The following is a 27,241-nucleotide window of genomic DNA, read 5'->3' on the forward strand; positions in this document are numbered from 1 at the left end:
GCCAGACCAAGGTCAAAGCCAATCTATTTCATTACTCTAGGGCTTGCTGTAAGGGGGTAGTTTCTGGCGCTCATTTTGAATTTGTTGATAAGAGGAACCACATTATACATCTTCAATGCATTTTTTAAAATTCAAAATAGGTCACTGACCTAAAATGACCCAGGTCAACATTTTGTTTTTAGAAACATTCTGCCTGGCGTTATCTTTATTGCTTATTCAAATGCAAAACTCATAGCAGTCTGGTGTGATTTTTGTCACCATGACCTTAGAGAGGTCAAACAAGGTCATTTACCTTGAATGAGCGTGTGGGCCTGTGCTTAAAGCAGGTATCTGGGTTGTGAGAGCCACTTTGGAGACCAACCCGGAAATTGCCCTTGCTTGATCTTATTTGACCAAGTCATGACCTAGGAACCTCAAACTTTGCCCTGAGTGAGTTCAGGCACAGGCCTATTCACCCTGTAAATTTGGTGCTTCTAGCTCACCTAGTTCCTGAGAACTCAGGGTCAAATTGCCCCTCCCCCCCTCCACCCGAGCGAAAGGTATCCAAGCGGCCACCCTGGAGCGTGTTAATCTCGTTCGACCTTATTTGTCCTAAAGATCATGCCTAGGAACCTTAACGCTTAACATAAGTGGTGTCATATTTAGACGAACTCAGCCTACAAATTGGATTTCTCTATCTCTCTTACGTTTTGATGTCAGTGGTAAAATAAGAGCATGTGCCAAATTTTTGGGTGTCAAATAATTGAGCCCCACCGGAGCGTTTGGTACTCGATTGGCATCCGGAGAACGTGGTAAAATAAGTTCCCCGTCCGGTAAAATAAGCTCATCTGTCTGACCCCTCTTGCTCGCTCAAGCAAGAAACGCCCCCATGAAAGGAGCTATAATGATGGATGCTCTTCATTTCTTTTGGACATCACATTTTCTTGTCATCTTGGGTCCCATTTCGCGTTTACCAAAGGTTTGTCTTCCGTGGGCCTTTTCCCAAGGATAGTAACGCTTACCTTGGAATGGTTTTCTTTTCAAAATAAGCATTCTCGAAATCCTTTTTACGTCATTAATTTGATTTGGATTCCACAACGCGTAATAAAGGTGACAGGAGCGCGGCATTATCTGCTACTGTTTAGAGTACCGGTGACGTCATGCCATCCTGTGATAATAAGGCGAGCTAGGCCGTTGAGGTATTTTACTATCCTTGGAGGCGTCGTGTGCTCCGTTGACGTTAGAAATACACGTGGTGAGCTGAGTCGAGTGTGGGAGTGAGGTGGGGGCCCCGAGGCGGTAAATAAAGTTAATGAAGGGAACCAGTTAGGCATTGGTTAAAGGACCGTCAAAATTTTTGTCATACGTCCGCGCGGTTGGTGGGCGCCACGCCACCGGGTTGGACTCCGTCTTGTTCAGGTGTCATCCACGTGCCAGACTGCAGGATACACAAGTTGCACCGGACACATTCTCCGTAATATTGACATCCCTACAATGATTTAGTGCACGCACATCATATGTGCGAAAGGCCTGATCTGAGGGCACAGTAACTTCCAATTTTAGCACAAAATGCTTATAAGAGTCCATGTTTTGAGAGATTATGATGCTAAGAACATAGTTGTGTGCAAAAATCTCTCAGTTCAACAAGCAAAAAATTTGATTGATGAAAACGACTTTGCCTCTAACAAGCTTAATGCATGCATGCTACAGGTTCAGTGCACTGATATCATGCAAGCATTTTGGATCATTGAATGGATTTTTTGCAGACTGGCCCACATGCTAGTCTCCCCTGACATTTTTTTTGGCCATGCTTTGTGTGCAGTCTGCATATTTGTTTCACTGGTCAGACATTTTATTTAAATGGCATGAATGAAGGACATGGAATTTTGAATGATATTTACATTCCTACAAAGTTCCTTTCTAGTACAGGATGCAGTGTGCTTAGGTGTCAAATGTGGTTCTGCTATCCAGCTCTGTACAGTTATATGCTGTCATCTATTCACTATTTCTCCACACATCTGTGCACTTGCCATTGCTATGACTCAAAGGGGAGCACTAGGGCTGAGCATTGATCTATGTTCAAAGGACAAATATTGATTAGTTCTTGTAACTTCTACACAAAAATTTGTGTGCCATGATTAATAATATGCCCTTTCTGAACATGGTGGCACTGGCCAAGGTCAAATATCAACCCACAAGGCTAGTAACTTCCAAAATTAGCTGGGGACAACCCCTTGCTCAAAAGTTTCAACCCATTGGATTGATCCATACAAAACTTAAACTAATGTATCATAGTCTATAACCTGTACTTTCCGGGACATGGTGGCATTAGGTCAGGTCAGAGGTCACTACATAAATCATAACCTTTAAAAGTGGACTTATTGTTGACTTATCTGCATGTACTCTTGCCTTTCAGCAAGCATGGGAAAGAAACGCTCAAGCATATCAGAGGCAGCGGAAGAAGGTCTGGATGTGTCACAGGCTGAGTCTGGTTTGTCATATGATGAGAAACTGAAATTTGTGAACCGCATCTGCAAACCAATGGCCTCAAAGAAGCTTGCCAAGAAACTGATGAAGATGATAAAGAAGGGTATGCAGTATTGTGTTGTAGTCATTTGATGGCTTTGTACTGATGTGATTAGTTGTTAGGGAGTAATTTGGTCATGGTTCAAAATGTGGAGGAATTTTCTGGGGATGGGAGATGACTTCTCAGATCATGAGTTGTTTTCCTAGTAAGGTTACATCAGCCCACTGACTGGGATCATCAGTTATATACTGAGGTGATGGCATGTGACTGTAATAGTAGCCAGCTGCTGGCCACATTGCTTTTGCAGGAATGAGTACAAACTGCTGTGTGTATAGGGTTATGGTACCTACCAAGTTTTTTGATTGTCTGTTTTTTAATGCATATCCATCATCTGATTTCACCAGGCTACTTGTGAAGTTTAAGTAAGACTTTAAGTTGAAGCTTTAAAGAATGCAAAGACATGCATCATATTTTCCCCATGGGAAAATTTTGAAGCATGTCACTCAGTGCTTTCTAGAGAACCTAATATGTGTGATGTGATAAATGAGTGAATGACTATCTGATGCACAGAAACAGAAGGATCACACCAATGTCATGTTGTTTGCAAGGATTTTGATATTGATGCATTGCTGTTGTGCACATGTGTGTTTAATGGTTTTATCCTGTGTTGTTTGTGAAATATGATTAAATCAAATCAAATGGTATATATATAGATATAGATTAGATATAGGTATAGATATAGATATAGATATAGATTAGATTATATATATATATATTATATATATATATATATATACATACATATATATATATATATATATGTTTATATGCAAGCCATACAGGGCATCTGACTGAAAAATATTTGGAAGAAGACTGCACCATCCATGCCTTGCTGGAAGTAATGCCATGAAAAGATCTTTCTTGGTTTTGTCATTTTGAGGGACTTTATTTGCATGTGACTGCATGCCTCTGCATTGCAGGCAACAAGCACAAAGGCCAAGTTCGAAATGGACTGAAGGATGTTCAAACAAGGCTCAGGAAAGGAGATACAGGGTGAGTGATGCTGGCAATGTCATGTGCTGGGTGCCATTGATTGCTCCTAGATTGCAATCTTTAGCATATTGCTTGTCATCTGTGACATGGGCATTTAAGGAAAGCTTGATGTCTGCTTCAAAATAGTGCTGTAAGTAAACCATGAATTTAGAGGGAGCCAACCAAACCAAATGCCCTCGGCAGGCTTGCAGATTAGATGTAGGACTTTTTGCGCGCAGATAGCATTATCCGATACAATTTTGTGTGCCCAGAGATCTGTCCATCTTTAAAGCCTTGGGCTCAGCAGTGGTGCGTAGGTACGCCGGTAACTGACAAAATTCCACATTATTTGTGTAGTTTCTTGTGAACTGTTATACGCATGTAACATTTGTGCACAATTCCTGAGATGACAGCAGTATTTCATAGCATTGGATATGGTGTCATGGGCCAAAAATGAAGCACAATATACAAATGTATATATGTATATATATGCATACATACATGCATACACACATAATTTTTGTGTGATCCATGTTGTGTGTATGTGTGTAGATATACAAAAAATAAGCAACTTTCCAATGCCACACAGTTGCACTGACTAAGTGGTTAGTCCCACGGCAATATGATGAGAAAGAAGCGTGAACCAGAAGTACAGGACATTTAACATACGTTAGCTACAGTGACGGTGCAGTCGGTGGACGCTCGGCACGGGGCTGGACTCTGTGGTGGTCCGCTGGCTTGTATTAGTGTGTGCCGAATAGCTTCTTGAAGCCATGAGCGGGCGGCATGGAATGAAGAGATAATGTGCAGAAAGGGTGGGGAAAGGGACTGTGCGTCTTAGATGTGCGGTCAGCTTCCCTGAACGTTGCTGAGGGTTAGTGAAGGAATAACGCTGGGTTGTGTTTTCTGTGCTGTTTTTGTTTTCTACGTCTTGCCCGGCTATAATACGATGCTGGAGTCTCATGCACGAGAGCAAGGAAAGGCAGTAATTATGCGACGCATAGGGCTGTGGATGCTTTGCACTCCCCTATTGCACTACTCCCCGAGATGCATGATCGCTGTAGAAGACCATCACCGTGAGGTGGGGAGGAATTCACCAATTTTTGTACATATCCGATTCCGCGCAATTTCACGGCAGCATAATGATTCGCACAGTTGATGTGTATGGATATATCACAGCTTTATATATATATATATATATATATATATATATATATATATATATATTATACAATGTATATATAATATATACGATATAGTATGTACGACATATTTTACTTTTGATTTTATTTTTCTTATATTGGCGCAAAGAAGGTCTTTTGGTGTAAACCAACCATCGACATTGTGCGTTATTTCTCGCCGCCAGGATCGTGGTGTTCGCCGGTGACGTCACTCCGGAGGACATCATGTGCCACCTGCCGGCGGTGTGCGAAGAGAAGTCGATTCCCTACGTGTACGTGCCCTGCAAGGAGGACATTGGCGCAGCATTGGGGCGGAAGAAGGGCTGCATTATGGCGCTGATCCAGCCGCACGACGACTACACCGACGCCTTTCAGGAGTGCTCAGAGGAGATCCATAGCCTCCCCATCCCCGTGTAGTGCGTGTCGAGGGCGTGGGGAAGGGGCGTGTGATGAAGTGCCGCCCCCTCCCCTCCGCTACCCATGACCTGAGGCAGTGTCCAGTGGGTGGTGGCTGCGGTCAAGTGACTCGTGACGGATCGGTGTAGGCGGCGGCTGTGGCAATCGGCGTTCTGTTGTGGTCTGGAACCAGCCATAGAGCACAAGGCGTCTGATTTCGTGCTGTCATAACCCCGTTGGGTCTGAAGCAGCACTGGGACCATCTCGCCACCATTTAAGTGGATAGAAAGTAATTTGAGCTATGCCCCGATTGCCGCTAACCGCAGGCTTGATGTCTCTGGAGTCTGTGTCACGTCTCGCTTTTTGACGCCAAACGGTAAAGGCGTTGTCTGAGCTCAAAACACTGAATACGGTGCCTGCTTGGATCCTTCGGAATACATGTGTTCCATTATCATTGACTCCGCTCTTGCTAGGATGTGGTGGGATTGTTGAAAGAAATAAACACTTCAGACCATCGCTCGCATGTAACGGCTCCTGTTACTTGTGAACTCGAAAAAAGCGTGCATTGGGTACGCCTTCACAAGTGGCGTGGTGTTCGTCTCATAGTTTTGAGGTCGTAGGTTCGAAGATCATTGACGGGCTACATCAATTGTCCCTTGTGCAATGCGCATGCAAGGCAGCTGTCACGCATTCGCAAACTTGCAGTTTTGTGCGCCGCGTGGAAGTCGGTCGCCAGCGCCCAGCTGTAGCAGATCGGCACCTCGACCTTCACCAGGGAGAGAGAGGCCTAAGACATACACGTTGTTTCAATAACCTTGCAAGAAGATCGATGAACTTCACAAGATGACAAACTCAGAAGCTATGCTAGCGCGTCATAAATGGTGTTTCGGGCACAATGTCGAGCGAAATGCCAGAATTGTTTTCGCGACGTGCAACTCGGATGCGGTGAGGCGGGACCGACCGTTTTTTACAGGTGCGTTTGTAAGGTAAGGTGTGTGTTTCATATCGGTGCGGTCCGAGGATTTGCTTGGGTCGCTTCACAAGCGAGGTCAGGGAATCTGGCAGCATCGGCTATGGGCTTCCATATCGACACAAATGTTGCGCACATCTGACAGAGAAAGTAGGTGAATAAAAAAAGCTGTGGTGGGATATGAGAATATCTACGCCCGGATTTTGCTGTTTGTTAATCTTTGGTGCAGCGCGTCTCAGTGCGCTTCCCCGTACCGTACGTATAATTTGCACCTGGCTCTTGTAGAGCGTGTGGATATGCATTTTGAGCTCCTGTAAATGGTAAGTTTGATTACTTAACTAATTTCCCTAGGTCAGCCCTCAATACTGGTCTGGAAAACGGGGGGGGGGGGGGGGGGTCCAGAACAAATAAACAAGTGGTCAGTCGAATTTGGCGGGGAATTCTCACATGCACTGAAATACTTTTTAAATAAGAGTTGGGTAGTGAAAGAGATTGAGGATTGTCCATGACATCTTTAGATGAAATACAGAAAACTGTTGACATGCACCCAGTTGAAGTTGAGGAAGTGCCCATACTCCTTTAATCTCTATGGTATTGGGCAAATCAATAGTTAAGTCAATAATAAATGTGTTCTGTAGTTAATATTCTTAGCCTATGATGTGTGTGATATTGTTTATATCTGCAACTATAAAAATTGATTCAAAGAGCCTGTGTTAGACCTATTCCATGTGAGGAAAAGATTGAATGTGGCAAAGGCTACTACCTATCAGTCTTAATCCAGCTTCCTTCTAAGGCAAATTGCATGTGATACATTTGTATCAAAGGTCACAACTCCCTAGCTTGCATTTCCTTTTCCTTGCCTAGCTAACTAATCTTACAAATGGTTTTTTATCAAGGTGATGCAGAATTCCAAGTGTTCTCAAGTGACTTTCAGTGCTGTTCCACTGCTGTTAGTAGTTACTATTGCTGTCTTTTTTGGCAGTAACACTTGTTATCATTTTGAATTGTCATGTAATGGTGACTTTGTTTTCAGCACCATGCCATCCAGCCATTTTGTGTGAAGCTGTGGATCTTTTGAGCCCACAACCCAGAATTGCTTCAATGGAAGAGAGAGGAAGAAAGCCTGTTATCACCTGTAAGTTAACTTGTTCTAATGTTTTGTAGTGTTGACATGGTAAGTAAGCTTTTCATTTGTAGTTCCATATCTTTTTGTTCCTGTCATTACATCATGCTTCCTGAGTAGCTAAATATACTTAACATTAGAGCATTTGTGCAGACTGGCAGCAGGTAGCTGTATTGCTTCCATGGCAAAGAGAGATACACTAGAATTATCCTTATGGCATTCTTATAAGGTTCACCAAGGATGTGTGGCATCATCATTATTAAGATGCTCTGAAGTCAAAGTGTACTATTATGCTCCAGCCTCAGGACCCAACTCAGCTGTGACATATTAGTGTCTTTGCTCATTAGATACATGCTCATACCAAGAGCACTCCAGCCTATCAGCATGTGCATATGCACAAATGCACAAGCATGCAGACTGCTTAGCACATGCATACACACATTCACGCACCACCTACCTTGTCCACATGTGCACACACCTATGCTCACCATCCCCAAGACACACATAGAGATGCTTGAGACCCTGAATCCAGTCACTGACAACCTCAGCAAACACCAGCCAGTGCAGTGTTCCACCTTGCATAACAACTGGCCTGTCCACAGACACAGGCCAGTGCGGTGGTCCACCCGGCATAACAGCTGCCTTGTTCACAGACGCCGGCGAGCCACAGGTGTTCCGCCTGCTGCAGAACAGCCTAGTGCATGGCCTGCCGCAGGAGGAGGTGGAGTGGCGGCGCAGCTACGGCCGGCCGCCGCGCCACGTCACCCTGGAGGCCACCTTCGAGCCGTGCTCAGAGGCTACGCTCACCGACGACATGAGCACCCTGGTGCGCCGGCCTTGCCTGCACACATTCTGGACCGACTGCCCGGTGAGCTTTCTCCGGCATGCTGCCTGCTGTACCATGTGGTCGGGACATTTGTGCTTTTTCAACCTTCTAATTAACATCGTGTGTTAGGATGCAGCTGTAATCAGCAAAACTGCTACAGTAATTTTAGTCAACAACATGCTTATATGTCAGCACACATAATATCAGAACAGCTTCAAAAAGAACTTTCCAGCCTGCTGTGCTTTGTCCAGGCATCACTACAAGTGATTTGCCACCAGTTCAGGTGTTAGACCCATGTGTTCATCTAACCGCGTAACCTACCTAGACTTAACTGCAATGGATGATTCTTTATGTTTAAGGTTTATTCTGAGCTTTTTATTGGATGGATTTATGAAATTACCATCCCACCAAGCTGTGGTTGTTTTGTAAGCCTTGGCGCCACCATCTGGTCCTAAAATCTCGGGGCAATGCCAGGGTTTCGTCATGAAACCGTGATGTTCCGCAACGTTTTTTACTCAATTGCGTCCTGCGATTCACTCCAATCTCCCCGGGTGAGTCGTTACACTAATAATAAGTGTGTTTCTGTGCCTCTCACTGTCTCAGCTCGTCTGTGCGTTGGGTGACGGGAGCGGACGTCGCGTATCAGCACGCCTGCCGACTGACAACTGGCCGGTCCTCAGGATAACGAGACGTACAAGTCGTCGACCCGGGACTCGCTGCAGTCGTGGTTAGCCATGCTGCGACAGCACAACGTGGTCGACTGGCTGGTGGTGGTGGTGGAGGCGGCGGACGCGCGCAGCAAGGCCAACAAGCTGCTGCCCCGCTCCTCGGTGCTGGATAAGGTCAAGGCTGACATCAACAGCAAGCACGGCGACAGGTGAGGGCCGGGCGGACGCGAGACGCGCGAGAGACGGGCTTATGGGTCAGACTGGGGGGCAGGTGGGGGGAAGAGGACGGAAGGATGGACTGACGAGAAAAGACGGGAGGTAGGACACAAGAGACAGGTGACACTCAATGGTGAAGGAGACTGGTAACGAAACATATGACAGACAGGAGGTGGATGATTTATGGGGTCGATGAGGTGGATGGGATAGGACAGCACAGACAAGCGCTGGAAGAGACGGAAGCCAGATCACAAGGGTTTGTGTTCCGAGCAGTGCTAAGAACGTACAGTGCGTTTGAAACCATCGCCTTGCATCGCAACACTCTTCCACGCATGCCCGTTGACTGGCCGTACGGCGTGCTTTCTTCGGGCCAGGTGCGTCACGCTCCTGGACCCATCCAAGACCGATGCTCGCTCCGCCGGCTCCCTGCACAACCTGCTGACGAAGCTGCGCCACTTCCTGCTGATCGGCTTCAACCGCGTGCTGGTGCGGTTCGAGGACGCCATGCGGAGCCAACGTGAGTGCCATCCCCGGCCGCTCGGCCGCCCACTGGGGCCGCGGCCGCTCCTGGGCGTCAGGCAGCGCCTGGCAGTGCGCGTGCGCTGTGGAGACGTGCGTTGCCGCATGCCTCTGTTAGGCTGGTCGAAGACTTGAAGCGATTGGAATGCTACCGAAGTGACTGAAAGAATCTTGTGGACTCCTGCACTTCTTTGTCATTTTGCCTGCAGTTAACAGCGCGTGGAGCTCTGCTCGGTTGCGATTCACGCCAACCAGACTACAGTTATGCATCAACACGTGATATATGAATTTTGATTCAGCAGATGCTCACTGGATCATAAGTGAAAAGTTTAAATTTGGCGATATCGGTTCAGAGTCTGATACGAAGATGTAGACGTTGTGGGTGGATGTGTTTGAATTGACGGCAGCTGCCTTTAGCTATGTTGCTCCGACAGCTCCGCGTGCTTTGAGCTCCCACGCCTCTGTGGCTCGTGACTAACAGCGGGCTACGGCCTCTTCCAGGTGAGAAACGGACCTCGTCCAACTGGAGCTTCGGCGCCTATTTCCCGCTGCAGGAGGAGCTGGCGTTCGTATTCCAGCAGCTGGGTCTCTGCGACGAGGCGCTGGTCCAGTACGACGAGCTGGACGCGCTCTTCACGCAGTTCATACTGAACTCCTGCGCCGGAGGTGCGTCCCCTCTGCGGAGCGAGCCACCCACCGGCTGACGCCTCACGCCGGGCGAGGCGACTGCGCCTCACGGAGCGGCTCCGGATCGGGACGACATCGGAAAGGCGGCGTCAGACGCGCGCCCGTTGCCGAGAGGTTACAGACCACATCCCCATGCATGCCCCATCGCTACATTGACTAATAGCAGATCAGGATGGGTGATGGGAGGTGGGCCCTCTTAGCCATGTCTATCGTTTGTGTCTGTTTGCCACAGACGTGCCGCCGGCTGGAGGCTGTGGCTCTCAGTGACGCATGTCATGCGCACTTGTGCGCCGCAGCCACGGGGCACTGGCTGCCTGTCCGGGCCGCATGTGCCGCTTGCGTCTGTGCACCACAACGAGCACCCTTGACGGCTGCTCCAACCGTGCGTCACGTGCCCCTGTACGCCGCAGAGACGCCCCGCTGGCTGGAGGCGTTCTCGCAGCCGGTGACGGAGTGGCACGGCCTGTCCGTCCCGGCCAGCTGCTCGGACGCCGTGCGAGACGCCATCCGCAACCAGAGCGTCTCCCTCCTGGCCTTCCGGTACGTGACCGCCAGCTGCCGGGGAGAGCGAGGGCCCGGGTGGGGACGCTCGCTGGGCTTTAGAATAACGGCGGGGCAGGTAACAAGCTAGGCGGCTCCGGCAGTCTGCGGTGTTATGGTGGCGCTGGGTTATGAAGTGTGCTCAGCATTGACCATTCGGTGTTAAGGGCTTGGTGCCGCCGCTCGTCGGTCCCGTTCTGACCGCTGTATCAGTGAGAGCGGCCCGCGGCCACGGCCGGGCGCTGCGTACAGTCGTCCCGCTGCCACTCATAAACATCTGCCCGGCCGTCGCCCGTATTGGCCTTATGATCTGTGGCTGGTTATCATGATTTGAGACCGTATGATTCCTAAGTTTTCGGTGTAAAGTCATCAAGTTCTTCATTGGCATGCTCTCATAATGATTGATCGATCTTTGAGTCCGTGGCTTTGCTGCTTCATGTTGTGTTCTGTTCTACATTGGTGTTTTTCACTTTCTTCGCCTCTCTTCCCTGTGGCGTGACGCTTAGAGCACTCGAACTCGAGCGATGCGGTCCTCTCTCCAGCCGCGCGCGTCCGGGGGCCGCGTCCCGCCGGTCAGCGCGCGGTCCCGGTGTGGCCACTACGACGGTCTGTCGCCCGGCAGGAACTACCTGTACGCGCGCCAGTGTGTGCTGCTGCAGGCGCTGGACCGCACTGCCGAGATCGCCCAGCGCACGCTCAACTTCCTCTTCAACACCATCAACGAGCTGCGCCTGATGCAGCTGGAGATACAGCCAGGTGAGCCACGGCCTCGGGCCGCTGGTGCTCCGGCAAGCTTGGCCCCTACGCTGGGTGCTGGAGGGGGGCCCGCTGATGACATTGCAGACTCGCAACAGCCTCTGTGACCTCTCAAGCTGCTCGCGCTGGTTATTTGTCAGTGGTGTGTCATCGCTTGCGGCCCGAGCTGAGCCTGCGCGCCTGCAGGTGGGCTGGCCTGCTGGGCGTTCGGCACCTGCATGAACGTGCTGGACATCTGCAGCGAGATCCCGGCGGACACGGCGGCTCAGGAGGCCGTCGGCGTCTACACCGCCAGCCTGTATGACCAGGCCCGGCTCAAGGTACAGGACGGTGGACCCGATGGCAGGTCGCGCCGCGCCCCCTGACAATGAGCGTAGCAGTGACCTTGTGTTCGCTTCGTGTCTGGGTGATCTGTCGGCCGAACGCAAAATGGCCCAGTCGCCATTTTGTTCTTTGGAGATTTAGCTATTGCCATTCGATGTACCTCAATGAACTGCATCTTGCGATGTCAAGTCAAAACTTTGGAAAAAGCTGCGTTCAAAAGATGTTCTTATTTCTTTTTAAGCAACTTTTGGTTAATGCGCCGAAACTTCAAAAGGATCCTGAACAATTTACCTGATGTCACTGAGGCCTTTTTGTCATTGGACGGCAGAAATACGTTCCCGAGGATATTCAAAGTCGGACAACCCGTGCCATGTGGCTGGAGTGGTGTCCGCTGCCGCCGCTGGCCGCTGACGCGCTGGAGTGGCAGCGGTCTTGATCACCACCAACGTGTGCCCTGGTGTTCGCCGCCACTGTTCGTCGAGCCAGCGCACTGTGGCCTGCCGGCAGCTGTACGGTCTGGGCGAGCTGTGCGGTCTGCTGCCGGGCGAGCGCTCGTCCTCGGCCCAGCTGCACCTGATGGTCACCCTGTCGGCCGGCATGGGCGACTCGCCGGCCGCTGACAAGCTCAAGGACGCCCTGTCCAGCCACGACGCCTTCCAGAACTGCTACCTGGTCAGTGGCGGCTTCGTCCTGCGGGAGGGACCCGCCTCGGCGGCCGCACGGATTCCGGCGACGGTCATTCGTAAGGTGGAGCTGTACTGAGTTCGGTGCGTGCGCGATTGTAGGTCGCGTAAAACAAAAAAGAAAAAACAGGCGCGTCGCTCAACTTTTCAAGGAATCTGTCGTGCATCCGAAATTCGTCGTCACGCGTCCTTCACGTAGACATAGACAGTCCCACCCCACTGCTGAACGTGTCGGGGATGTGGCGGCGCCGCTGAGCGCTGCGCTCGGCTGGCGGCAGGAGCTGTCGGAGCTGGCCATGGGCACGTACAAGCACATGGGCCGGCTGCGCTCGGCGCGGCTCGTGGGCCGCCAGCTGGCCACGTTCCACCTGCGGCTGGGCCAGGCGGCGCACGCCGCCTCCCTGCTGACGGACGCGCTCAAGACGTACCAGGAGGAGGGCTGGGGTCAGCTGACCGCCCAGCTGCTGCTCCAGCTGGCACAGTGCTACCAGATCATGGACGACCACCAGAGGTGAGCGCCAGCGCTGCTGCCAGATCACGCACGGGCGTGGGAGGGAAGATACTGAATGCTGATACGTGGCAGCCTCTATCGTTCCATGCAGCCGGCGCGCTGCTGGTGAGCGTGGCGCGCATCCGCCGTCCGGCGCCCTGTGACAGCTGCTGATCGGCTCGTTTCAGGTACACCCAGACGTGCGCCATGATCGCAGGGAGGGAGGATGTCACCCAGGAGGCGAGGCTGCAGTACGCCAAGCAGCTGGTGGATATAGCCTCTACCAAACAAACCCGTACGTTTCAGTCCGGTTGATCTTCACTTTTTCTTGCTCAGTCGCTTCCTATGCCACACACCGGGTTTCGGAATTTGACGCACTCATCTTACCTTGTACGCGTCCAAAGGATTTAGCGAGTGGAACAGCATCTCGTTTTCAAGATTTTCACTTCTGCAAGCATTCCTGTTAAAGCTTAACAAAGGTTGACAGTCTTTTAAATGTGCCCTTTTCAATTCTCAGGGCTTGTGTGACTCCAGCACCGTGCTCCCGCATGACACGTCGAACGGATATCCGCGTTGTATTTGGCCTGTTGTCGATTGTTGGTTTAGCTACCCGAAGCATTTCTACGTGATGCTAGTTGCTAACATACGCATTGCCAACAAAGATGTAAATGAAAGCATGTCCTATATAGGAAAGGTGTGGACAATCGTTTTATCTGATATAGATATTGTGTGCTTGAAATGTCATTTTATGGTGTTGGTTTATAGTTGCCGGGGTATGCTGTGCTGGTATAAAATATGCGGTATATTTCTGTGGCACGTTTGCTATTCGATAGCCTCTATTGACTGGTGTATTATCATAACCTTGATCCTTTAATGTCAAATCCCAAGTAAGTTCTTAGCAAGGCTGTGATAATTATCAATTAATAAAATGTCTGATTTTTTCGTACGTTTTTCACGTTGATGCTGCACGCAATTTGAAAAAGTTTCCACCTCACCATATGGCCGCGTATGCCGTTTTAAACTGTTGCAGTAACTCAATAGCTTGTCATTAGCTGCATCAATGAGCTGATATGTGGAACATTTCCTATGATCAGCGTGTGTTCCCTGAACGCCACGTGCGCCGCGACTGACGGGGCGTGCCCTGCCGCGCCAGGTGTGGTGACCTCCGGCGATGACCTGCTGCTGGTGCGGGCGGTGCGGCTGTCGGAGCCCGACCGGGAGCCGTTCCCCGGCGCTCGGGTCGAGGTCGTGCTGGACGTGAGTGACGCCGGCGGGTGGCGCTGAAGGGGGGGGGGGGGCACCACGGCGTCCGCTGCAGCCACTTAGTGATAAGGAAATGGACAGCTAGGGCGACTGTCGGCTCAACGGACGTCGCGGACGCCCCCGCCCCCTTCCCCTCCCCTCCTCCTTCGAGACCGGTGTTGCCAGATCACGTGTTTCCGATCTGAAGCGTGTATTAATCTGAACAAGGATTGTCTGCAGGACATGTCGGGCCTAGTGTCAGCATCCATGGCTTTCCATTTAAACCAATTAATTGGATACAGGCTTGAGGCCCCAGACTTAAGTTACTTCATTATGCTTGCGGTCCTAGTTATATGCATGGCAGCCGAGACGCCAATTGGATTAATTTAGATATACGGTGGGTGAGCGCAATCAGACAGCATACGTGACTGTGTTTGTAATACCGCCTGACCTGAGTCTGCTACGCGGGTTGTGTAATAATGCCGTGTTTGGTAAGGCCGCTGTGTTTGTGTGGATGTACACGTTTGTGCACCGTGGACGGGTGGTGTACACGCGTGCGTACGTACGTGCGTGCGTGCGTGCGTGCGTGCGTGCGTGCGTGCGCGTCACCTGACGGCCGCCGGCTGCAGGTGGAGAGCCGCCTGCCGGTGCCGCTGCGGCTGCAGTCGTGCCGGGCCGACGTCCAGCTGGCCGAGCCGCCCGAGCAACTGAGCAGGAACACCAGCTCGGCCAGCACGTCCAGCTCCGGGTCAGTGTCGGCGCCCCGCACGCCGGCCAGCGCTGACCGCCTGGGGCTGCGGTCAGCCAGCGCCGCCTGCACCAGACGCCAGCCGTGCGAGTTGCTGGCGTCGGCAGTCCATAGCATGTTGGAGACCGTTCGAGAACTTTTAATGCATCGCGTGGTGTGCATTGTTTTGATTATGACGCTCTGAACATATTCTGCTGTTAGTGTCGTGTCGGACGAATGTTGCAATGTGCCATTGGCTAGCGAAAAGAAACTTGTATGCATGCAAGTGCCTATATAAAGTATGTAATATTTAAAGATGCTTGCTCAACTAACGGATTTTAACTGCTTACCTGGCAAGATTTTGTCGTCTGTAGAATGTTTGTCCGCACCGATATCCGTGAAGGGCGTCCTTTGAAAGATCTGTAGACGTCACATTAGTGATAGGTTTTATGGGTCAAAATGCGTGCCCCAATGAGACGTCCTTAAGCCTGAAATCGGGAAAGTCAGCGTCACGGACATTGTGAAAACATTCAGCTTGAAACGTTCACCACGTGGGAAGAAGGTGACAAGGGTCAAAAGCGCTGTAGCATGCAACGCTCGTGTAGTAATATAGCGTAGCTAAAGCGAAAATGCTGCGTAGGAGCACTGAATGGAAGCCATTATCGCCATGAAAGATAACAGGAAAAAAAAAACGCTTGGAACGTACAGCTGAGTAAGCAGCTATATGCTGCCAGGACAATTTGCGACACCCTCGGTGTTCGCACACGTGAAGGTCTGAAAATACGTCACGGATTCAAAATTTCCGTATGAGGCGTGACGCTAGGGCCACAGCGTGCAGCACGAGTCTGTTTCGTACGTGCATCTCTGCCGTCCACCGGAGCGGTGTGTCACGTGTCTGTCGCGCCGTCCAGGTCTTCGCCGTGACGCGGTGTGCGACCTCGTCTGACCTGTCCAGGTCATCCCTCCGTGACCCGGCGTGTGACCTCATCTGACCTGTCCAGGTCATCCCTCCGTGACGCGGTGCATGACCTCGCCTGACCTGTCCAGGTCATCTTGTCATGACGCAGTGTGTGACCTCGTATGGCCTGTCCGGGTCATCCCTCCGTGACGCGGTGGGTGACCTCGTCTGACCTGTCCAGATCATCTTGTTATGACTCAGTGTGTGACCTCGCCTGACCTGTCCAGGTCATCTTGTCATGACTCGGTGTGTTACCTCGTCTGACCTGTCCAGGTCATCCCTCCGTGACGCGATCCATGACCTCGTCTGACCTGTCCAGGTCATCCCTCCGTGACGCGGTGCAGGACCTCGCCGGACCTGTCCTGGTCATCTTGTCGTGACGCGGTGTGTGACCTCATATGTCCCGTCCAGGTCATCCCGCCGTGACACCGGCCAGCGGCCCGACTCACCTGCCGCCCTGCTAGGGCCGGCCGACGACCGGCTCCAGCTGGAGGAGAACATCGAGTACAAACAGGACAAGAGTCTCAGCGCCGCCACGCTCATCTGCCGCAACATGCTCCGGGTGCTGAGGTGGGCCATGCGTGCGCCGGCGGCGGCCTCATCACGTTCGTATGTTATCCTGGGTGAGCTCGCACCGTCCCGTGGCAGGTGCGACGTGTGTGACACTGCAGCCGCCTGTCCGTCACACTGCACTGACGTCTCCATTCGGCATGCCATCCACTCCAGAGTTACCCGAATGAGCAATTGTCTAAAATGGCTACTCACTCGTCATATTTGCTCTTCGCTTTGCTATGTGAGTTCCTTCCAGCGCCATTCTCGTGGTGTCAGTAAAAAAATACTCGGGCGAGCCGTGGTCTCGTGGTCAGGGTGTGCACGTGGGTCCGCCCGGCTGCGCAGACGCTGGAGGGTTACGTGAGCCCGCCCAGCGGACGCTCCTGGACAGACGGAAGGTGGGTGGTTACGTGAGCCCTCTGAGCAGACGTTCCTGGGCAGACGGGAGCACGTCAGAGGAGCCCGCTCGGCCGTGTGACTGGGGACCGGACGGATTGTGTGCCCTGCAGACGCAAGGACAGCCAGCCGAGCGTAGGCCGCCGCGGCCAGCTGCCGGCCGGCGCGTTCGACGTGAGCCTGGAGCAGCGGGACGTCACCCTCCAGCCGGGCACCAACCGGCTGACGCTGGCCGGGCAGGTGAGAGCCGGGCCGCCGCTCGGAGGATTGCACCGTCCGGGAGGCCGCCGCTCAGAGTGCTGCACCGTCCGGGAGGGCCGCTGCTCAAAGTGCTGCACCGTCCGGTAGGCCGCTGCTCAGAGGGCTGCACCGTCCGGTAGGCCGCTGCTCAAAGTGCTGCACCGTCCGGTAGGCCGCTGCTCAGAGGGCTGCACCGTCCGGGAGGCCGCTGCTCAAAGTGCTGCACCGTCCGGTAGGCCGCTGCTCAGAGGGCTGCACCGTCCGTTAGGTCGCCGCTCAGAGTGCTGCACCGTCCGGGAGGCCGCCGCTCAGGCGCTGGCGCTGCTGGCAGCAGGCGCTGCTGATCTCGCTGCCGCGATGATCGGCCCGTGACGTCACTCGACGCCCTGCGGCCGGCGGTGTCACCGGCTGTGTGGCCGGTGTTGTGGCCGACCATATGGCCGGCTGTATGGCTGGTGTTGTGGCCGGCCGTGTGGCCGGCTAGTGTGGCCGGCGGTGTGGCCGGTATTGTGACCGGCTGTATGGCTGGTGTTGTGGCCGGCGGTGTGGCCGGCGGTGTGGCCGGTGTTGTGGCCGACCATATGGCCGGCTGTATGGCTGGTGTTGTGGCCGGCCGTGTGGCCGGCCGTGTGGCCGGTGTTGTGGCCGGCCGTGTGGCGACCTGCCGTCGGAGCGTGCTGTAACGCCGGCCGGACGCCGCCCCCAGATGGAGAGCCCGGGCTCGTTCGTGGTGCAGCACCTGCAGTTCCGCTGCACTTCCCTCGACCTGATGGTGGAGCTGGATCGCGCGCTCCGGTTCACCGTCAAGTCGTCGCCGCACAAGGTCGGGTCATGCTTCCTGGTAGCTGGCTGTTCGGCGGCCGCCCTAGTTACCGCTCCTCTATTTATGTAATATTTGTACATAAGTTAGAGTCCGAGGGATGACATGGAGGAAAATGATAGACGAGGAAGGCTGGACCCAACCGGGACCGGTCTAAAAGTTTCTGCGAGCTGGTTTAGACATATCCCATTGATGTAAACAGGCTGCCACCATGTCTTGAGTGCGTTGGGGGAGGGGCGGGGGCAGCATCAGATCTGCATGGCTCTTCAGACATTTCTCAGCTTGTAAGACTGCATCAGAATGTGCACTCATTGTCTTGCAGACTCAATGCGAACTAGAAGCCAAACCGTTACTTGAGCCCGGAGAAGGGGAGCTGACGGGAGCTACGAACCCGGTTGGCCTCCTTACCACGTCAGTTGTTACCCGAGCTGTCGTTTGAGGGGCTGAGCTGTATTGCTGCGCTGCCCGTCCACCTGCCGCTGGCGCCACCTGTCGGCGCCGTCTGTTGGCGCTCTGACGCACCTCCCACGCACGGGACGCGCCGACACGCTCCTCCCCGCACGGGGCGCCGGCAGGTGTCGCTGAACAAGGCCGAGCCCGACCTGCTGGCCGGAACCGTGCAGCAGATGACCGTGGCCGTGGCGTGCGGCAGCGAGCCCATGACCCAGGTGAGCAATGCCGGCTGGGTCACGTGTCCCACCTGGCGTAGCTGGACGGACGGCCGTCGGGACGTGTTTGGGGCCACTGTCCGCCGTCAGAAATGTTGCCATTGGCTGGTTGAGAGTTTGCGTTTACTTTTACGTACACAGGATAGGTTAACCGACTGACGCATGCTCCCAGTTCTCAGAAAGCTGTACCTCGTGCGGAGTAGGACGCATATTTTGTCTACGGGTGCTGTTGTCTCCATGCGTTATAGTGAGGGCGACCCTCAGCGGTATATTTCTTCGACCAGTGGTCGGGCGCCCGCTGTCCCTACGCGACGGTGCTGCCCGTGTGTGTGGGCTGACCGGGGCTGGGTCACCAGGCGAGCCGGCTGCGGCTGCAGTGCTCCCGCGGCCTGACCGTGCGCCGCTCGGACACTACGGCCGACCAGTGGGTGGAGCAGCTGGAGCTGCCGCTGCCGCCGCTGGCCGCCTTCCAGACCGTCACGCTGCCTGTGTCGGTGCTCTCCCAGCTGGCGCACGTCAAGGACGGCGTCAGTCTGCTGCACAAGGTCAGCAGACGGCGGCGGCGCACCGCCCGCACGCGGATCCGCTGCGAGATCTCGCAATGAATGATGATGCCCCGTCGTGAGGTGGTGCGGGAGATACTGGGATCTTTTGTCGAAACGTGTACTTTTTATAACAAAAGGACAGCGTGAAACGTGATGTGAATGCTGATGTGGTTTTCAGGTGAACATCTTCTGTCCCTGGAGTTCGCTACCGGTGGAAGCGGAGCTCTACTTCCTGCTGCCCTTCTCCGTCAATTTCAGGCTGCACACGGCCCAAGTCAGGAAGTTTGTTCAGGTGAGATGCCTGGCCAAGCAGGCGCCTTCCTACCCGCAGTGTATGTGCGTGATAGCCGCCTTCGGCCGCCAACGCCGCGCGAACGGTGAAGGGCGCTTGGTGGGCCGGCGGCCGCGGATCGGCCGGAGGCTGCTGACTTCTGGCCGCGACGACCGCATAGTACCAGCGCCCGGCAGTCGGGGACAGACTGGGGAATTAGGGTAGGAACTTACGCACTGCAGAAAGGTCTCCCAGTTGTCCGATGGCCCCTGTCTGTTCACGGATCATGTTTGCACCGCTTGGGATATCAAGAACTGGGGCTATCTAGTTTTGCCGTCCTGCGTCGTATTTTTTTGTTCGGTTTCACTCACAGGGTGCTGTGAGCGCTGTGTAGAGTGATCCGCCGATGGCGGGCTTTGATCGGTGGCTGGGTGGGCCAGCACGGTGACCGCTGACCTGACCCGAGCCGCCGCCGCCACCGCCGCCGCCAGGTGATGATGCACGGCCTGAACACGACGGCGTTCGAGCTGACGCAGCCGAGCGCTGTCGTCATCAACGACGCCCCAGTCACGCTCACCTCCCTCAACGCCAACGCGGAGAGCGTGGTGAGTTACACCCGCTTCCGGAGGATTGTGGGGCGCAGACATATTTCCAGCTGCATTTTCAGTACACTTTTATCCCACGCAGCAATTTTTCAACAGCCGTCAATAGCCGCAATCATTATTTTAATAGCCGTCCGTCCGTCCGTCCGTCTGTCCGTCCGGATAGGTCAGTGGGTTAGAGCGAGCGTTCCGATCCACCCACCCTGGTTGAGTTGGGATGGTTTAAGGTATTCGCTGTTTGCCCTTGACTGCTGCTGCCACTGACCGCAGTCAGTGGCAGCAGCAGTACTAGTGCTAGTGCAGCAGTACAGCAGTGCTTAGTGCTTAGGATTTTGTGACGCCATAGGGCAATGCGAACCTTACCAAACATTGCGGTACGTTAAACTTATAATTGTGTATATAATAAACATCATATTCTGCCGTTGACCCGACATTTCACGATTGGATGATGGCCAGGGCTCGCGCAACGAGCACTGCTTAGTGTGCCTCGCATCCCAAAAATATTTCCATTCAAAACGTTCGAACCGAGTCTTTAAACATGGACATTTTTGAGCATAGACATATCATACGGTAATGTGCTGGTGAGGGCTGCTTGCAACCGGCTGACGTCGAAATCTCGAGCAGGTGAAACCGGCCGAATAGAACCAAGCGTCTAACTGGGTCACATCACACAAAGCCCCCTATGTCACCAATCCAGGTCTTCCGCGGCAGATGGAGCGGCTTGATGCGGTGTGACATTGAGCGACCGGTGTATGCTGCAGGTAGTGTGTAGTGACCGGAGCGTCTCCTACGTCTGGCAGATGGAGCGGCTGTGTGTGGTGTGAGGCTGAGCGACCGGTGTCTGCTGCAGGTGGTGTGCAGTGACCGGAGCGTCTCCTACCTCTGGGAGATTGAGCGGCTGTGTGTGGTGTGAGGCTGAGTGACCGGTGTCCGCTGCAGGTGGTGTGCAGTGACCGGAGCGTCTCCTACCTCTGGGAGATTGAGCGGCTGTGTGTGGTGTGAGGCTGAGCGGCCGGCGTCTGCTGCAGATGGTGTGCAGTGACCGTAGCGTCTCCTACCTCTGAGAGGTGGAGCGGCTGGGTGTGGTGTGAGGCTGAGCGACCGGTGTCTGCTGCAGGTGGTGTGCAGTGACCGGAGCGTCTCCTACCTCTGGGAGATGGGCCTGGACGAGGCCACGCCGCCCGTTCGCGCCCAGTTCTGCGTCGACTACCGCGCCGTGGACGCCGACTCCAAGCAGCGCTTCAAGTTCGACTTCACCGTCGCCGACTACAGGGTCAGTCGGCGCCGGCACGAGCTGGCGGCCTGCGGTCGAGCCGAGGGGCTTCTGGGCGCGGCCCCGGTGATCTCTGCGGCTCCGGCGCGCGGCGTCCAGACAGTCCGTACCACCCGTGCGGCCGGCGACAGCGCGGTGGCAGCGTTCCAATATTCGGCCCCTTGGATGGCATAGATGTCGATATTTTTCATGCTATTACACCCCGGATTGGGGCTCAGAGCCTGTCGCCTCTGCCCTTGCTCAAAATCGGCCAATCAGCATCGAACGAGGCTGCTGTTAGCCCAGTATCCAAGCGCCTCAAGCTTGACAAATGGTCTGGACAGGTCAGATGTCCGGGTCCGGGGTCAAAGGGCGACGGATTAGCGCCTGCCAATGGCGTGCGGGGTCGCCGGAGAGCCAAGATTCTGGTATGATGAGTTTGTATTTACATCCTGCACAACATACGAGATGAATTTTGGAACGCTGGCGTGATGAGCCGCCCTCCGAGTGGTTCTGGCTCGGGGCTGTTGAGCGAGACGGACGAGGCTGCGCAGGGCTCAGCCTGAGATAGGACCGACAGCTCGTTTGAAAAGGATGTAGAAACAGGTCAATGTGTGGTCAAAGGTTGAATGTACGTATATGTTCATGTAACGCTGCGAATCCCGTGATCAACGCAACAGTAAGTATTTTGTATGTAAATGGTTCGCTGCCTTGGCTGGGTTCGTGCGTCGTCGGAGAATTAAACTAATCTGTCGTCACCCTCAATGGATCGGTACAGTCCTGTGCTATCTTCTAGACACTGGTGTCATGGGCACTGCAGTGCTCAATGCAAACTGTGCAAAAAGCACCCTAGAATGCCAGCTGAAATTACCAGACGCTGCTGTCCTCTTCCTGACGTAGCTTGCTGTTGGTTAGACTGTGGGGACGTTTGGGTCTGCTCGGAGCTGTCGTTCGTTGATGGCAGCTGACGGCTGGCGCGCGCCCGTGCCGCAGACGCTGTTCAGCGTGACGTGCCGTATGGAGCCGCTGAAGGGGGCCGAGTTCTGCCGGTCCGGCTCCATCTGCCAGCTGCACGTGACCGTGACGCAGGAGGACAGCTGCGCCGACCTGCGCGCCGTCATGTACGAGGTGCTGGCCGACCAGAACATGTGGGCCGTCTGCGGACGCAGCTCAGGTCAGTGGGCTGCCCGCGCTGTGTCGTGACCTGGTATGACCTAGACAGCCCCGGCCGGGAGCTTGTGAAATACGTGCGAGGCTGGTGCGCGCGCCTGTCATGGATTCGAGCGTTCGCACCTGTGTTGTGATTTGTTTGACGTCGGTGCACTGGAAAAGGTGTGCTAACATTACTTTGAGGTGGACACTTGATTTGGCGCTTTCGTGACCTTGCATCACTGTAAGAAGGAAATTCTACCAATCATTTGGATGCGTAATGTGAGTGCACTTGAGCACTATCTTAATGCACTCCGCGTAAAATGACTAACCCAGGACCTGTGAAGGTCCCCCCCCCCCCCCCCCTCCTCAAGTGATAGGAAAAGGCAGTCTTGACCTTTGACGGCTCGGATTCCTGGACCAGGATTTAAGGCATCTGGCCGCTGTCTGCCTATCCGAAGAGAAGGATCACATTGACAGCCTGTGGGAGAGCAGCGACCCACGCCGCCTCGCTGCGCGGTTAGCGCCTCCTGTGTGGCCGACGCTCACCCTCTCCGTGACAGGTGTGCTGAACATGGGCCCGGACACGCGCCACTCGCTGCAGCTGGAGGTGATGCCGCTGACGGGCGGCTTCCTGCCGCTGCCGACCGTCCGGCTCAGCCGGTACATACCGGCCAACAAAGGTGCGCCCCCGCTGCCCGCCTGCCGACCAGGCCGGACGCCGAGTACACAGCTGCTGCTGCTGCTGCTGCTGCTGTTCGCTCGAAATGTCTTAAAGTCCACCCGCTCTGGCTGTGTGACGATTGAAGTGAAGCTTGCCATTAGTTGATTGATAGAAATTAAATTGAAGCGGCGCCGCCACGGTTCCGGGCAGCGCTGCCACGGCTGTCCTGAGTGACGCTGTCGCCGCCTCCCGGGCTGATCTGGCCCGGTGTCTCCAGTCTGATCTGTCCTGCGTCCGTGCTCTGATCTTCCGCGGCGTCCCCGGTCTGATCTGCCCTGCGTCCGGGCTCTGGTCTTCCGCGGTGTCCCTGGTCTGATCTGCCCTGCGTCCGTGCCCTGATCTTCCGCGGCGTTCCTGCTCTGATCTTCCACGGTGTCCCTGGTCCGATCTGCTGCTGCGTCCCTGCTCTGACCTTCCGCGGTGTCCCTGGTCCGTTCCGCTGCTGCGTCCCTACTCTGATCTTCCACGGCGTCCCCGAGTTGCGTGACCGCCGTGGGTCACGTCTCCCTACCATTATGTGACTCACCTTCCGTATAAACATATGACATGTGCGACACAGTAAATAACACATTCCATTACGTATTCAGTATGGCATGCATTAGCGTGCATACATATAGAATGTCTGACACCTGTCACACAGCAAGAGCAGGAATCTGTGCAGCGCATGAGGACTGTGACATTGTGCCACATTGACACACATCTTGCAATATCTCGGGCTTAGGAACCGGTGCGTAAAATTTGGGTGAAGTGTGGCAGAAATACTGGAAAGTAAATTTGCAATTATTTTCTCACCTGCCAAAATTCACTGCGACGGCCCCGTGTCCGCGTTCTTAGTCTGTGACAAGCTCCAGAAAGTAACAGCTATCATCCACCCCTGCTGACGATAAATGTCCACTGCTTGGCCGGCTGTTTTGCATGCACTGTTTCGTGGCTGCAGTGCCGCTACCCCCCCCCCCCTCCATGGGTGATACAAAAACGACAGTAAACCCCCGTGGCGTGAGCGTGGATGCAGACGTCCGGGCCCCGCCCTGGTCCTCCACTAAGCGCGCCGCTGGCCCCGGTCTTGTGCTGGGTGCGGGCCGGCTTTGGTCCGCAGCTGTGTGCCACTCGGATTCAGCCGTTTTTTTGCCGTCTTGTCGTTTTTTTGTTGTTTTGTCGTTTTTTGTCGGTCGTCTGCGACGACCGCGCCCGTCTGCTGTGTGCCAGCCCTGACCGTGGCCGTCTGCTGTGTGTCACTCCTGACCGTTGCCGTCTGCTGTGTGTCACCCCCGACCGTTGCCGTCTGCTGTGTGTCACCCCTGACCGTGCTCGTCTGCTGTGTGTTGCCTCTGACCGTTGCCGCCTGCTGTGTGTCACCTCTGCCCGTGTCTGTCTGCCGTGTTCGCCCCCCCCCCCCCTGACCGTGTCCGTCTGCTGTGTGTCACCTCTGACCGTGTCCGTCTGCTGTGCGTCACCTCTGACCGTGTCCGTCTGCTGTGTGTCACCCCTGATCTCTGCCGTCTGCTGTGTGTCACCCCTGACCGTGCTCGCCTGCTGTGTGTTGCCTCTGACCGTTGCCGTCTGCCTGTGCGTCACCTCTGACCGTGTCCGTCTGCTGTGTCACCTCTGACCGTGTCCGTCTGCTGTGTGTCACTTCTGACTGTGTCCGTCTGCTGTGTGTCATCTCTGACCGTGTCCGTCTGCTGTGTCATCTCTGACCGTGTCCGTCTGCTGTGTCACCTCTGACCGTGTCCGTCTGCTGTGTGTCACCTCTGACCGTGTCCGTCTGCTGTGTGTCATCCCTGACCGTGTCCGTCTGCTGTGTCATCTCTGACCGTGTCCGTCTGCTGTGTCACCTCTGACCGTGTCCGTCTGCTGTGTGTCACCTCTGACCGTGTCCGTCTGCTGTGTGCGACAGAGCCGGCCAACCGCCTGCTGAACGCCGGGTCTGGTCTGCCGAGGCTGGAGCCGTTCGCGGTGGGCCAGGTGTACAGCGCCTCGCGCGGACAGCAGGTGCACGTGCTGGCGGCGACGGCGCCCGGTCCGGCCTCCTCCGCCACAGACAGCTCGCTGACCTAGAACAGCGACGGACGGGCTCCGTCCAGGGCGGCTGCTGTTGGAATCTGAGCCCCTCGGCAGCCTCAGGTGCTGGTTTGGGAGACCGGCCGGCTGGTTTGGGGGGCCGGCTCCGTCCAGGGCGGCTGCTGTTGGAATCCGAGCCCCTCGGCAGCCTCAGGTGCTGGTTTGGGAGACCGGTCGGCTGGTTTGGGGGGCCGGCTCCGTCCAGGGCGGCTGCTGTTGGAATCCGAGCCCCTCGGCAGCCTCAGGTGCTGGTTTGGGAGACCGGCCGGCTGGTTTGGGGGGCCGGCTCCGTCCAGGGCGGCTGCTGTTGGAATCCGAGCCCCTCGACAGCCTCAAGTGCGGGTTTGGGAGACCGGTCGGCTGGTTTGGGAGGCCGGCTCCGTCCAGGGCGGCCGCTGTTGGAATCCGAGCCCCTCGGCAGCCTCAGGAGCTGGTTTGGGAGACAGGCGTCGGGAATCCTGTCATCATTCTGTTTAGTCTGGCTGGGAATCTCGTCGGGCCCCCTTTGGCACGTGCCGAGTTACGGAAAACCTTCTAAACGAGAGCCGTATAGTATTCGTCGATATATGTAAGATATACATGGTATTCTAAATCCATGGATGTACCGCCGCGCTACAGCTGACGGTAAAGTGGCTCTCAGCTTGCGTTGTTACTGTGTGGGAATGCCAAGTCCTTTTCGTGTATGTCGTGAAATCTATGAATTTCGTCGATCGCGGCAGGCACTTGTAGCGTAAAAGAATGCTGCTTTGATGTTTCGTTTACTGTTATCGTCCATCTTAAGTGCTTTTGCGCGAAGTTTTGGGAAATACAACGTGGTAAGTGACTTTTTAACAGTCACGTTTTGCAACTCCGGGTGTATTTCCGTCGTTTATTGCTCAGCTGATTGTTGGAGGTCGCTGACTGACTTAAGCTAGAAGTATGTCGCAAGTTTCTTTTTTGTATTGAGATGGTCGGAAAAGGTGTCTGACGTCATGTTTCTTGTGCTTCCATTGCTGTTACTTGTGAAGGCATCGCCCAAACTATTTTGTGCTGCTGCCTGTGGGATGTTCCATCGTGCGCGGGCTGCCATTTTGTGAACATGAGCATGCACAAAACCTTGGCGTGCGCCTCATCGGGTGGTGGTGTGTCCTAGTTGTCTCCGACAGTTGTATCCGGGGTAATGGGGTCTCGAAGCAAAGTTTCGAGACGCTTTAATCGGGCCTGTGATCTGTTGTCTCGCCTGCCTTCTGCGGGGATGAGGGTGTCGTTTTCGTATTCCAGTGGGTGACAGTCTGGTCACCGATAGTTGATATGATTGCGCAACTATCAGTGAAACGAGAGGTATACAGCGTTGGCCAATATATTTATATATGTCTTGTATGTCCCTAAAACTAGAATAGGCCAGAACACAAGGAGCACACTAGCGCACCAAGCGCACTATAGTGGGCTCCTTCTGCAGCAATCTCCATGTAGCAGAAGGTAGGCATACACTGTTGTGACCGCTATGCACGGATTTGCTATAACGGGATGTATAGAACGTTGAGATCTTCGGCTGTCGCGAGTTTATGCTGCTACAATATGCAAGCCTGCCTAGCTGTTCACTCTGATGCGGTCTTGTGTTTATTTGGTATGCCACGGCTGTGTGCACGAAGAAAGATGCGCCGCCAGACTGCTACCGCTGTTCATTGGTACTGAAACAAGCGTGCGCGAGGCGGCAGGTCAGGGCTGAGCTTTGATGCCTCAGTCTGTGACCGATAATATATCAACTTTGGTATTTTTGTCCATTTCATGGGGTGGCAAGAAAACAGCGCCTGCGGTCTTTCGCACAGTGCTGCGATGACGCTGAACTAGCCAGCACATGATACTTTCCATACACATTGTGGCGTATATGCACGCAAACAAACGCGAGGTTAGTCTTAATCATATGGCTCATCTTGTCACCGTGACATTTTCTCAGCATTCTGATGTCACGTGCGACCTCAACGCTAGCCAGCAGTTGGGCATTTACTCGGCGTTTCATTTAATCTTGTTTTAGTGGTTCAGATTGCATGATTCAGGGCTGGGTCGTCAGCGCGTCGGTACCACGTCATGCGTCGCATGTTGCCATGCCCCGGCGTGTGTGACTAGGTTGAGCAGCT

General features: G+C 54.2%; 2 protein-coding genes across 7 annotated transcripts; both read left to right on the forward strand.

The window, feature by feature from the left end:
- Window positions 1–1,201: 1,201 nt before the first annotated feature.
- Window positions 1,202–5,631, forward strand: LOC119101682 (H/ACA ribonucleoprotein complex subunit 2-like protein). 6 transcript variants are annotated; one of them, XM_037225098.1, is made up of 4 exons: window positions 1,202–1,234; window positions 2,396–2,569; window positions 3,487–3,559; window positions 4,905–5,631. In XM_037225098.1, exons 2-4 carry the CDS (start codon window positions 2,401–2,403, stop codon window positions 5,134–5,136), a joined length of 474 nt encoding a protein of 157 aa, XP_037080993.1. In that variant the 5' UTR covers window positions 1,202–1,234; window positions 2,396–2,400; the 3' UTR covers window positions 5,137–5,631. The 6 variants fall into 6 exon arrangements, with proteins under 6 accessions (XP_037080993.1, XP_037080991.1, XP_037080992.1 ...); XM_037225096.1 differs by lacking the exon at window positions 1,202–1,234 and adding an exon at window positions 1,237–1,261; XM_037225097.1 differs by lacking the exon at window positions 1,202–1,234 and adding an exon at window positions 1,244–1,278.
- Window positions 5,632–6,292: 661 nt separating this feature from the next.
- Window positions 6,293–26,877, forward strand: LOC119100414 (trafficking protein particle complex subunit 10). The gene is made up of 25 exons (XM_037223512.1): window positions 6,293–6,405; window positions 7,119–7,220; window positions 7,862–8,076; window positions 8,715–8,911; window positions 9,293–9,435; window positions 9,939–10,103; window positions 10,535–10,664; window positions 11,287–11,420; window positions 11,607–11,740; window positions 12,252–12,416; window positions 12,706–12,938; window positions 13,106–13,212; window positions 14,071–14,174; window positions 14,825–14,907; window positions 16,256–16,414; window positions 16,906–17,032; window positions 17,739–17,855; window positions 18,428–18,520; window positions 18,877–19,065; window positions 19,244–19,357; window positions 19,828–19,941; window positions 21,056–21,211; window positions 22,184–22,364; window positions 22,903–23,022; window positions 24,961–26,877. Exons 2-25 carry the CDS (start codon window positions 7,187–7,189, stop codon window positions 25,119–25,121), a joined length of 3,375 nt encoding a protein of 1,124 aa, XP_037079407.1. The 5' UTR covers window positions 6,293–6,405; window positions 7,119–7,186; the 3' UTR covers window positions 25,122–26,877.
- Window positions 26,878–27,241: the final 364 nt, after the last annotated feature.

Source organism: Pollicipes pollicipes, unplaced genomic scaffold (assembly GCF_011947565.3).
Source record: "Pollicipes pollicipes isolate AB1234 unplaced genomic scaffold, Ppol_2.1 Scaffold_4881;HRSCAF=5763_pilon_pilon_pilon, whole genome shotgun sequence".
NCBI classification, from domain to species: Eukaryota; Metazoa; Arthropoda; class Thecostraca; order Pollicipedomorpha; family Pollicipedidae; genus Pollicipes; species Pollicipes pollicipes.

What these genes read in the sequence shown, in the direction of transcription:
- LOC119101682 (XM_037225098.1), top strand. Translation starts at nt 2,401, where the DNA reads ATGGGAAAGAAACGCTCAAGCATATCAGAGGCAGCGGAAGAAGGTCTG. An exon ending in GATGAAGATGATAAAGAAGG is followed by an intron (nt 2,570 to 3,486) that starts GTATGCAGTATT and finishes TCTGCATTGCAG; the next exon opens with GCAACAAGCACAAAGGCCAA. An exon ending in CTCAGGAAAGGAGATACAGG is followed by an intron (nt 3,560 to 4,904) that starts GTGAGTGATGCT and finishes TCTCGCCGCCAG; the next exon opens with GATCGTGGTGTTCGCCGGTG.
- LOC119100414 (XM_037223512.1), top strand. Translation starts at nt 7,187, where the DNA reads ATGGAAGAGAGAGGAAGAAAGCCTGTTATCACCT. An exon ending in GCAGCTGGAGATACAGCCAG is followed by an intron (nt 11,421 to 11,606) that starts GTGAGCCACGGC and finishes GCGCGCCTGCAG; the next exon opens with GTGGGCTGGCCTGCTGGGCG. An exon ending in ATCATGGACGACCACCAGAG is followed by an intron (nt 12,939 to 13,105) that starts GTGAGCGCCAGC and finishes GGCTCGTTTCAG; the next exon opens with GTACACCCAGACGTGCGCCA.